The 10,464-nt window shown below is 34.2% G+C and overlaps 1 protein-coding gene across 1 annotated transcript; it reads left to right on the top strand.

Moving 5' to 3' along the window:
• Positions 1–1,322: 1,322 nt before the first annotated feature.
• Positions 1,323–7,836, top strand: LOC125809354 (adenylate kinase, chloroplastic). Its single transcript, XM_049489009.1, has 7 exons — positions 1,323–1,602; positions 1,696–1,794; positions 4,685–4,813; positions 4,925–5,059; positions 5,241–5,387; positions 5,878–5,952; positions 7,542–7,836. Exons 1-7 carry the CDS (start codon positions 1,399–1,401, stop codon positions 7,644–7,646), a joined length of 894 nt encoding a protein of 297 aa, XP_049344966.1. The 5' UTR covers positions 1,323–1,398; the 3' UTR covers positions 7,647–7,836.
• The last annotated feature ends 2,628 nt before the right edge of the window (positions 7,837–10,464 follow it).

Raw genomic sequence — 10,464 nt, 5'->3', positions numbered from 1 at the left:
CAATATGGTCCATGTGATACTAAGCATGACCAACATTATAAGATTCTAAAAAACAAAGGAAATCAAAACCTCAAATGTTAAAGAGCTGAATTCAATATCAAGAACAATGAATAGATCCTTTAGGTGTGACAATTTCTGACTGAATTGAGATGTAGGGCGTGAGGACGAACTAGTACAACACTATGAATAGCCTTATATACCTAGAAGAACGAATTTCTTGGCAGAATTGACGAAACTCGAAGAATGATTGAAACCCTAGATTTTCTTCTCTTGGAACCTTGCTCTAATGACCTGATGTGTTAATGAATGTAAAAGAACTAATTAACACTTTATAAGACCTTAATTAGTTAGGAAATTCGTTTAGGGTTTTTCTTGGAGGTAAAAAGACAAAAGCGACCATTTTTAATATTTTCCAGTCAACTAATTCGTCACTACACTGTATAAGGTTAATAAAATGGTCATAACTTTTTACTCTGAACTTGAATGAGGCAAACTCGGCGGTGTTGGAAAGAAGAGTCAAAGACCTTTAATTTGATATGTCTTGGGCCACCTAATTCATTATGTGCGGAGATATATGATCATTTGAAGTTGACCTATGTAGAATCTTATATCAAAACTAAATCAGTAAGGAACCTTTCATCTCAACGCTATGCTAGGGGATTCTAGGGACCTTAATTCATATACAAAATCATTCCCACATTAAAGAATTGAACAGTTAAGAATCACTCAGTACGACCTTACATGCAATTCAAGAATGATTTGGATCTTAACTTAGAAATTTTCGGGGTGTTACAGATACCCTCGATATGATTCAATTTTAAGATTGTGAGTTCGAATTATTAAGAAAAATATTAGAACTTCTAAGGAGAAATGGAAAAAATGGAGGAAAATTTAGATCGAGCCATGAAATATAAATTGTTATCATTCATCAAAATGAACCAGATGATCTTCAACAGAAACTGTAATGAAGAAAACGAGGAGACAATCTGAGAAATGGTAAACAAAAGAAAAGAAAAAGATTTTTTTCTTTTTGAAACGAATCGCGTCGGTTAATTTAATATTTAAACTAAATTAAATTAATTAAAATGTGAGCATCACGTGCGTCTTACGAGATGAAAAAATGCGTCGAAATGTTATATTTACAAGGGTATTTAATACTTTGTTGGGGCAATAAAACGCCGTAAAATTAGGGTGTCTTTTTGAAAATTCGGCACAACTTAAATCTTTCTCTCTTTTAAAAAAATATAAAAAACATAAGGGACCGTTTGGTCTTTTTCCCCCCTGATATCCAAAAGATTTTCCTCAAAATTGCAAGAGAAACACATAATATTGACTCCATGAATTTGAAGCCATTAGGCAGGCAGAAGAGGAGATAGGAAGGGACAGCAAAGAGCAGCCATGGCTTCTTGCTCCTCTTTGAACTTCACAGCTATCTCCTCAAACCCCCAAAAGCTTCCTTCTTCATCAATATCTTCTCCTATTGTTCAGCGGCCCTTCACTTCCCACTTGTCATTTTCTAAATCTTCTTCCCTTCATTCAGATCAAATCCCAATCAGAACTCATTGCGGGAAACTTCCCCAGCCAAATGGTGCCGGTTTTGTGGTATTTTCAACTTCAAATTCCAACCCCATTTGAATATTTGAACTAATTTTGAGGTTTGAGGCATGATTGATTATTTTTTTTGTGTGAATTTAGGTTCTTGGATGTGCTAGAAAGAAGGAACCTTTGAGGATAATGATATCTGGTGCTCCTGCTTCTGGGAAAGGAACACAATGCGAGCTCATTACCCAAAAGGTAGTGATTTTTTCTTTTCCCAATGAGTTGATCTAGGATTGTTAGTGTGCATTTAAATTTTTTTGAGATGAAGCTGACTAAAGGAATTATCTGAAGTTGAAATAAAACTTGCTGAAATTGAGATTGCTCTGGAATTATTCTAAAAGCTTTTTGGGGGGGAAAGAAATTAGTGCAGGTTGAAGATTTGTGAGTGGAAGTTAGAAAAACAAGATACAAGTTGAGACAACTTGAAATAATGTCTAAATTCTTTTTTTTGATAAAGGTAATGTTGTATTCATCAGCATTAAGGATATGCTGGAGACCTCCAAAAAATGGTTTCCACCAAGAGAAAAAAACAAAAAGGCTAATAGATTACAAAGTGCCTATAAAATCCAAAATTTGTGCAATATCTTCTATCCCTTCCTCTTTACACCAAAAATAAATTCTTTCCTAATACTTGTGAATTAAACTTCAACTTCCAAATAAAGGGAGGTCACTGCCCAAGATTGGAGGTCCTGTGACTGGGACCAGAACATGACAAACCTAGCGCTTGTAGAGCGAATACTTAACACTGTCAAATCTACTAACTGCAAACAAACATTGAAGATCCATGCCATCCCATATGCAAAATGGAACACTGTGCGTTTCCACTAACCATGCAACATATGTATAAAACGGAACAACACCAAAAATAAACCCCGAAAACATCGCATTGACAAAATAAGCCTCAATGAGAGGAATCGTTCAAATTTTATTCCATAAGTTTTAGATTTCTAACCAAAGGGATTCATGGAGGTCCTAAAGAGTGCATTGTAAAAAAATAGAAATGGAACATAGCCTGAGATGATTAAGGAAAGAAAATAACAAAAGAAGCGTCCACTGATCTAGTGGTGTTCAACTCATGGACTCTGGTGTGATGTTTGGACCTTTTGAAATTCAAGGTAAATGGAGTGAGTGTCAAAAATAGTGAGTCTCATAGACAGCCTCTAAAAGTTGGGACATGCCTTTTGTAAGAACATGCACTTGTATCAAATATTATAATTTAGGAAACTTAAACACCTTATACAATGTCCATTTTCTGGTCATAAACATGTAGAGATCATATGAAAACTTATTTAAAACATAACCTATGCTCGTAGACCTTCAGTATTGGCATACTTTGCTCACAAGAGCCTTAAAACATTGTAATCTTTACATTCTTTTCTAGGGAGGTTTTCTTCTAGAAACTGGAATTTAATCGTGTGAACATCACAACATCGGATCCAATACCCACTCGATTGGTTAGGGAAGGACATCCTAGCATTCTGCGGTACAGGAGGGACCATAGATGCTAGGAAACTTACCTATGCACCACAGAACTTCCGGGACGCACAATTAGCCGCCATTAATATGGTTTTGACTTATTATTTGCACTTGCATGTGTAATTCTGCAAATAGAATCTCCACCAATCTGGTTGGCTAAATGCATTGGGGGCGAGACAGATAATGCACATTAAAAAGAGAATACTTGTTGCCTGTGGCCTGGTATCCTTATTTTCAAACTAATGTTCTGTTTCTCTTTTATTCAATTGGTCAATGTATCTTTTCTGATGTTTGCAAATCCGAAAGCCAGATGAAGCTGAGTGCCTGCAACAAGTGTACAATTATCAATATCGAGCTGGTACAAAAGCATGAACCACCTGTTAATTTTTTTCACCAGCGTGATCATTTGCACGCATCATATTACTGGACAGCCATGTACTTGGACTTGACCAATCCTGCCTCAGCTATGCACTTAATTGCTTGCAGAAACTTCTTTTACTAGTGTCTTGCTCACAGTTTCTCCAGGAATTTTTGGAGTTCTTTAGATCTTTTAAACTACATAGGAACATGGAAATGGCTTAGATCCAGAGTAGGCTTAAAAAAATTCGTTGTCTGCCAAATACTATATTTTTGAAGGAGATTCTTGGTGTCATAAACTAATAGAACTTACCCTATGCTTATTCAGTTATCTTAAGAAGCTTTATCTATGCCTTAACCCTCAGGACTTTGGTCTAGTGGTAAGAGCATGGGGCATGATATGTGGATTAGGCGCACCGCACGACTTCAAATCCTGCCACAAACAAATGTTTGGCATTTAAGTAGAGAAGGGTAGAATGGCGGCCCATTATCCACTGATTTTCGAACTGTGTGCCAACAGACCCTCGAGGATTTCTTGGTTATAAAAAAAAAGGCATCTTTTTTTTTTTTGTTAAACAGTATATCTATTAGTAATACACAAAAGTGAGTACAAACTACAATGAGGACCAGGAGCGAATGTGGACTATCCACACCACTAAAACAAGGACATCAAAGACTAAGCCTATCCGGTTCAGCCTAAAAGGCTGGAGAGCACAACTCCAGTTTACAACTATCTACCAGAACTAGGAATGGTAAAAAACAGAATACATCAAAAAGTTTCACAATGAAACTAAGCCTATAGATGAGGAAAACAATTTAGATCATGTAGTGCTTGCTTCCACTTGACTAGCCGTTCACCTCTGATGTGGAGATGTAGCACAATTTCCCTGCAGATGTGATCAACATCATATCTAGAGCTTTGAAATCTTACTTTTTTCTTTTCTCTCCATAGAAAAGCAGTGGCCATGGCAAAAACACAGCTAGCAATAGCACCAATTCCTGATTTCCTCTTGGCTTGTTGGCATGCCATTGCACTTCAGCTCTTCAATCTCCAATGGCCCTGTTGTTTCCAATCCATTGTCTTGACTAATTTAGCTTTTGTGTGCTGGTTGCTGCTTTCATCAATTGGTATGCAATTGTACGGTGATGCCTTGCATTTGATTTTAGTTGCATCCTATACCCTCTGTGCTCCTCAGTACATAGTCATGTGTGAAGAGAAATTGTGTCAATCCACTTTTGGTCGTGTGTGCAGTATGGTTTGGTGCATATTGCTGCTGGAGATTTACTGAGGGCAGAAATTGCTGCAGGATCTGAAAATGGAAAGCAGGCAAAGGAATACATGGATAAAGGAAAACTGGTACCAAATGAAATTGTTGTGACGGTAGGTTTACTTTGTGCATTGCCTGCTTAAGTTAGTATGCTATATTGGTTGGAAACTGCAGTAGTTCACACTATCTTATTGATTGGTAATAAGTGGCTCCTTCTGGTGCAGATGGTTAAAGAGCGGTTAAATGGTCCAGATTCTTGCGAGAAGGGTTGGCTTTTAGATGGATACCCTCGGAGCTCTTCTCAAGCCATAGCACTCAAAGAATTTGGCTTCCAACCAGACCTCTTTATTCTTTTGGAAGTGAGGTTCTGCTGTTGCTATGTGCCTCATGTTCTTTCATTCTTACATAACTTAGAGAGATACTTTTACATATTTGAGATTTCTTCACCTTTCCTTTGTTTCTCTTGCAGTAGAATTTAACCCCAGTAAGTTTCACTATAAAATAACCTTCATTCTGTCACAAGTTTTATTGTGCATATAGGTACCTGAAGAGATTCTTGTTGAGAGAGTGGTTGGCCGTAGGCTAGATCCAATAACAGGGAAAATTTACCATTTGAAGTATTCTCCCCCAGAGACTGAAGAGATTGCTTCTAGGGTTACTCAGCGCTTTGATGACACAGAAGAAAAGGCATGTATAGTCCATGAATTAATCACCATTACCATTTTTAGTAACTTATCAAAAAAACATTACCATTCTTTGTTTATCTTTCCAAGTACTTATTTGCAGTAGGTTTGATGCGAAGCTTTTGATCAAATTCCTTAATGTGAACTCATCTGACTTTGAATTGACAGTTGCAGTTGCCTCCCTTTTATCTCATTAGTTTACCTTTTAAATTAAGTTATCCCCCTTTTCAGCTTCGTCTCTCTTCCTCACAACCCCGCACCCACCTCCCAACTCCCCCTCCTCCCTCTAAAAAAACAGTAAAAATAATTAGAAATCGAATAGGCAGTCTTTGAACCTGAAAATTTTGCTGCTGTTTCTACAATTTTTCTTTTAACTAAACCATTTTGTTATGTTCTCTTCTTATTCTAATTTCAGTTTATGTTCTTTAACGCCAAATATTTATATTATAATAAGCTTAGTTTGTCTCTAATCATTCTTATAATTAACTTTTCAGGTAAAATTGCGTTTGCAAACTCACCATCAAAATGTGGAAGCAGTTCTCTCAATGTATGAAGATATCACAGTCAAGGTAACTCCTTTTGCCACACTTCTTCTGGAAAAGTTGCTTCACCTTAAACTACAGAATGAAATTTCTGGATATGGAATACTGTTGAAATTTACATAGCTAATGAAAGCCACAGAAATTATTGCTTGATATTTTTTGAGGTATTATGGTTCTGTGTTACCTTACTCAAATAGAAATACGGTATCATGATCCATGAATAAAGTATGGATTCTCAATTATACATGTAAAATGTTTGCTCTAAGAAATGGTAAAAAGTAATCAATGTTGATTCAAGTATACCATAAATTTCGTCTAGCTGTCCTTTCTGGTCATTAATTAACTTTGGTTAGACAATAGAATCAAAACCTGCCATTTTCTATGACAAGTAATTGGTAATTAGGATTTAGGCACAGAAAATCATTAGCTTTTACCTAATATTGTTGTGATCATAATCTGCTGTCTTCTGCAATGGATTTTGCTCTGCTGTCTGTTTGATTGATAAATGAGAAGCTGTTTCAGTTTTTTTTTGATAAAACATTGTCTCGGCTGCATGATAGTGTTCTAACTACCACTTCCCTTGATTTATCCTAGATGCTCTTGTTTGTTGCTCTACTTTCTCAATGCAATTCTTATGTGTTTTAAGTGTTTCCTTGCTTATTGAAGAATCTATTCGAGTTTCTTATTACTCAATATGTAAAATCTGGATATAGCCTTGAATAATTCATTGACTGACATCTTGCAAGATCATAAGCCACTCCATGGAAAGAGTAGTTAGTTAACATGTCAACAATGTAACACTTTGAGTTTTTAGTTGTCCTAATTTCAAAGCTGCTAGTACATAATAAAGAAGAACTAAATGTATCTAGAGTTTATGGTCTTCAGTTCCACTCTAATTCCAGTAATGCACTTCTTTGCACATCATTGGTTAGGGAATGGAGTAGCACAATGCTCTATAACAAATATATTCACCCTGATTGGCATCATTACACTCAATAAAAGAACTAAGAGCAGCTAGAGCAATACCTTGCATGGTTTAACTTCAAACAGCCGAACCTCCCCCCACTTCTCCCCCACCAAAAAAAAAAGAAAGATGAATCTTGTTCCTCGAATAGCTTGTTCTAGGTACTTTGAATATGTTGGACGTAATTCCCTTAGGGCTTGGTTCAACAAAGAAAGTAGATAATATGTGATGTGGTAGAAACACAGCAAAAGTTTGAAATTTCCAAGGTGTGGAATGCCTGCGGTGCTAAGTTGGACTAGGCATAAGTCCAAATCCATTACTTTCACATTCTTCCTCACCTTGTGGCCTCGAAAATAAAAAAATAATAAGAGGAGGTCGACAGTGTACCCATAGATAGTAAATTCTTGAATCCTTCTCATATTGGATGAAACAAAGCTAATCTCTCTCGATTTATACCAAACAACTTGAATATACTTATAGGTAAGGGTAGAAGCAAATCAGTGAATAGTCCTTCCCGTTCACTCTTCTCTTTCCCATACTTGATCAAGACAAACTATAATTCCTCTATTACCAGATGCGCGCATGAATTCTCATCTCCTAACCTTAAAAGGCAATCTGCTTTCATTCTCTTCTGAGTTATTTCGACTTTTAGGTGAACGGAATTGGTTCCAAACAGGAGGTATTCGCTCAGATCGATGGTGCATTGACACAGCTTCTAGAACAAAAGCAAGAAAAGTTGGGAATAGTGGCAGCCTAAAGGAACACAAAATATATCCAAGGAGAAGAAAAGAGTCTAATCATAGGGATGCATTTTGAATTTATCATGAATGTCATTCTTTATTGTCATTTCTCTTAAATTAATAATTATTATGCTGAAATATTCATTCATATTCATGTATAGATGAGATGAGAATAAGTAAAAACAGAAGAAATTATTTCTCTAGTGGCAGCATCTCATGTTATTTTTATACTCCCTCCGTCCCATATTATATGTCACCTTTTCTATTTGTACTTGCATTAAGAAATAAGGTAATTTTACCCTTATGCCCTTATTTAATGTTTGCCTATGATAACTTTGTAATAAATGATGAAATGTTAGATTTCAAAAATATAAATGCATTTGGATGACTATTTAAATTTTAGAGTTTATTTTTGGAGCCAATTTTTTGAGCCAATTGATCCAAAAAAATTTAAAAATCAAGTTTTTTCCACCTCAAGTTTTCTATATATTTTGTGTAAAATGTTTTTTTATATTTTTATATATAAATTTTTAAAGCAAATATGACAACGTCACAAAATATTCAAATTCCATTATTTCAAATTGATCTAAATTTTCCTTTGAACTTTTTGAAATGTTATCTTCCTTGATAAAATTTGTTGAAGCTTCAACTTTCAAGATTATTTTTGAATTTTTTTTCATCTTTTATTTTTAATTTGTTTGTTGATATTTTTTTTCAAAATCAGATTTTTATAGAATAGGTAGTGAATAAAGAAAGTAGTTAATTGATGAATGAAGTACTCCAATCAAAAAACTAGAAGGACATTGAGTTTGTACATGTTGGCACAGAGTCCTATTTTCAAACGAATTATTGAGTTGAGATGATAATTTATTAGGAAAACTATATGAATCTGTGTATTAAAGATTGTGTCTTTTTTTTAAAAAAAACTTTTGGTTAAATAGTGCTTTCTTAAACATTACTTTTTGTCAATTTCTTGCATATGTGTTTGGTAGAAAGGAAAATGTTTTCTTCAAAAGCAAAGGGGTTTTTAACTTATTTTTTAGAATTTGGTAACAAAGCAAGAAAATATTATTCCAAAAGCATTTATATGTTATCTAACAAAATACTATAGAGGTGGAATAGGATGGCAGTGGGCGTTTAGAGATGGCGGGCGTTGGGGGGAATTGAGTGGGTGGGAGGAGACAATAAACTTGGAACTTCACTTGTGTAATTTTTTTTTTATTAATTTCATTAGGAAAGTCATTTTCCTCATTTTTAAGGAACTTGTGTTATTTTAGAAAAAATATTTGACCAACCAAGCACATCCACACGATTATTTTAGACTTATTTTTCCTCTATATTTTAGGCATATTATGTGGGGATAATTTCAAATATATACAATAAAGTAATTAGGTTACAACAAATATAGTCATGTTTTATTGCATAAAAAAATTGTTAAAAGTCATACAAGTATACACTGACTATATATACACTATAGCTTGTCAAAAGTCATAGATAATAAACACGGACTATACAATATAGTTTATCTATACATAGCTATACACTAACTATACATTATGATACACTCAAAAAGGTGAATATAGCTTAACTATACATGACATATACATTGACCTATTCAATCTTGATCAACTCAAAATCACATCTAAACAGTCCCAAAATTTTAGATACGAAATTCTCTCAATAATTTGACTCTTTTAATATATAATTCACTTGAAATAATTCACATTTACGGTATGTGGATTTTTTATTTTGAGAACAAGCATCAACAACAGCGGCAACGAAGAAGAGTCATCACGTAATATATTAATCCTTTTTTTTTAAGTGGGCTATTTTTTGTATTAAAAAATAGGGAAAATATACCCTAATGAATATTTTGTGTAATTCGCCCTATTATATGAATGCTTGAAGGGAGAAAATTAAAAAAAAAAATCAATTCCATTGTTTCTTAATAATAATAATAACAAGGGAGAAGTAACATCTTGGAGCTAGATGTTAGGTTTGAATCCTTGCTATAGTATGCACCAGTCTTTTGTTTGTGGGATGTAATAAGTTATTTGTGAATTAATAGAGATTTTTTTATTTTTTTTTTGTAAATGAGGATGCTTAGATGAATGTGTGGGTAGGGGTGGACATGATATATATATTATTGAAATAGTAACTAATGTGTAACCTAGTATTAGTATAAACTAAATGTTTAGAAGTTGAAGTTGTGACTTTTCTATTTTGATTGAAATGTATTTAAATGTAATTGATTACCAAAAGGAGTTGTTTGTAATTTCTTTTGGATATATATTTCTACATGTGTAATGTGTTAGTATGATACAACTCATTAATTAAAACCTTTTTTTGAATTGTTGAAGTCATAATGTTTTATTATACGAGTATATATTAATCGAAGTTGAACAAACTATGGTTACCGATTTATCATACCGCAAAATATCGAAACTGAACTTCAAAATGTCGAACCATGTCGAATTAAATTGGTACGGTAATGATATAATAGTTTTAAAAACCGAATACCAAAATTACGATAGCGAAGTTTCAGATACCGTATCATGTCATACCATATCCACCCCTATAGATGGGTATATTAGGAGAGATAAAATTAGGAACTAAGATATATGTGGCAAAATGGGAGTGGTCTCTATAGTAGATAGGATTCACAAAGATAGACTGAGATGATTTGAGAATGCGAAGAGGAGGAGCATATATGCACTAGTGAGGAGATGTGAGAGCTTGACGCTGATAGAAGAGGTAGAAGCAAATCGAGAAAGAATTGTGAAGAAATGATTAGACATGATATGACACGTTTTTAGTTTATAAGGACTTGACCCT

Source organism: Solanum verrucosum, unplaced genomic scaffold (assembly GCF_900185275.1).
Source record: "Solanum verrucosum unplaced genomic scaffold, falcon-dt-bn FXZP01000062.1, whole genome shotgun sequence".
In the NCBI taxonomy this organism is placed as follows: Eukaryota; Viridiplantae; Streptophyta; class Magnoliopsida; order Solanales; family Solanaceae; genus Solanum; species Solanum verrucosum.
This window is presented reverse-complemented; position numbering and strand designations above follow the sequence as displayed.

What these genes read in the sequence shown, in the direction of transcription:
- LOC125809354 (XM_049489009.1), top strand. Translation starts at nt 1,399, where the DNA reads ATGGCTTCTTGCTCCTCTTTGAACTTCACAGCTATCTCCTCAAACCCC. An exon ending in CAAATGGTGCCGGTTTTGTG is followed by an intron (nt 1,603 to 1,695) that starts GTATTTTCAACT and finishes GTGTGAATTTAG; the next exon opens with GTTCTTGGATGTGCTAGAAA. An exon ending in ACCTCTTTATTCTTTTGGAA is followed by an intron (nt 5,060 to 5,240) that starts GTGAGGTTCTGC and finishes TTGTGCATATAG; the next exon opens with GTACCTGAAGAGATTCTTGT.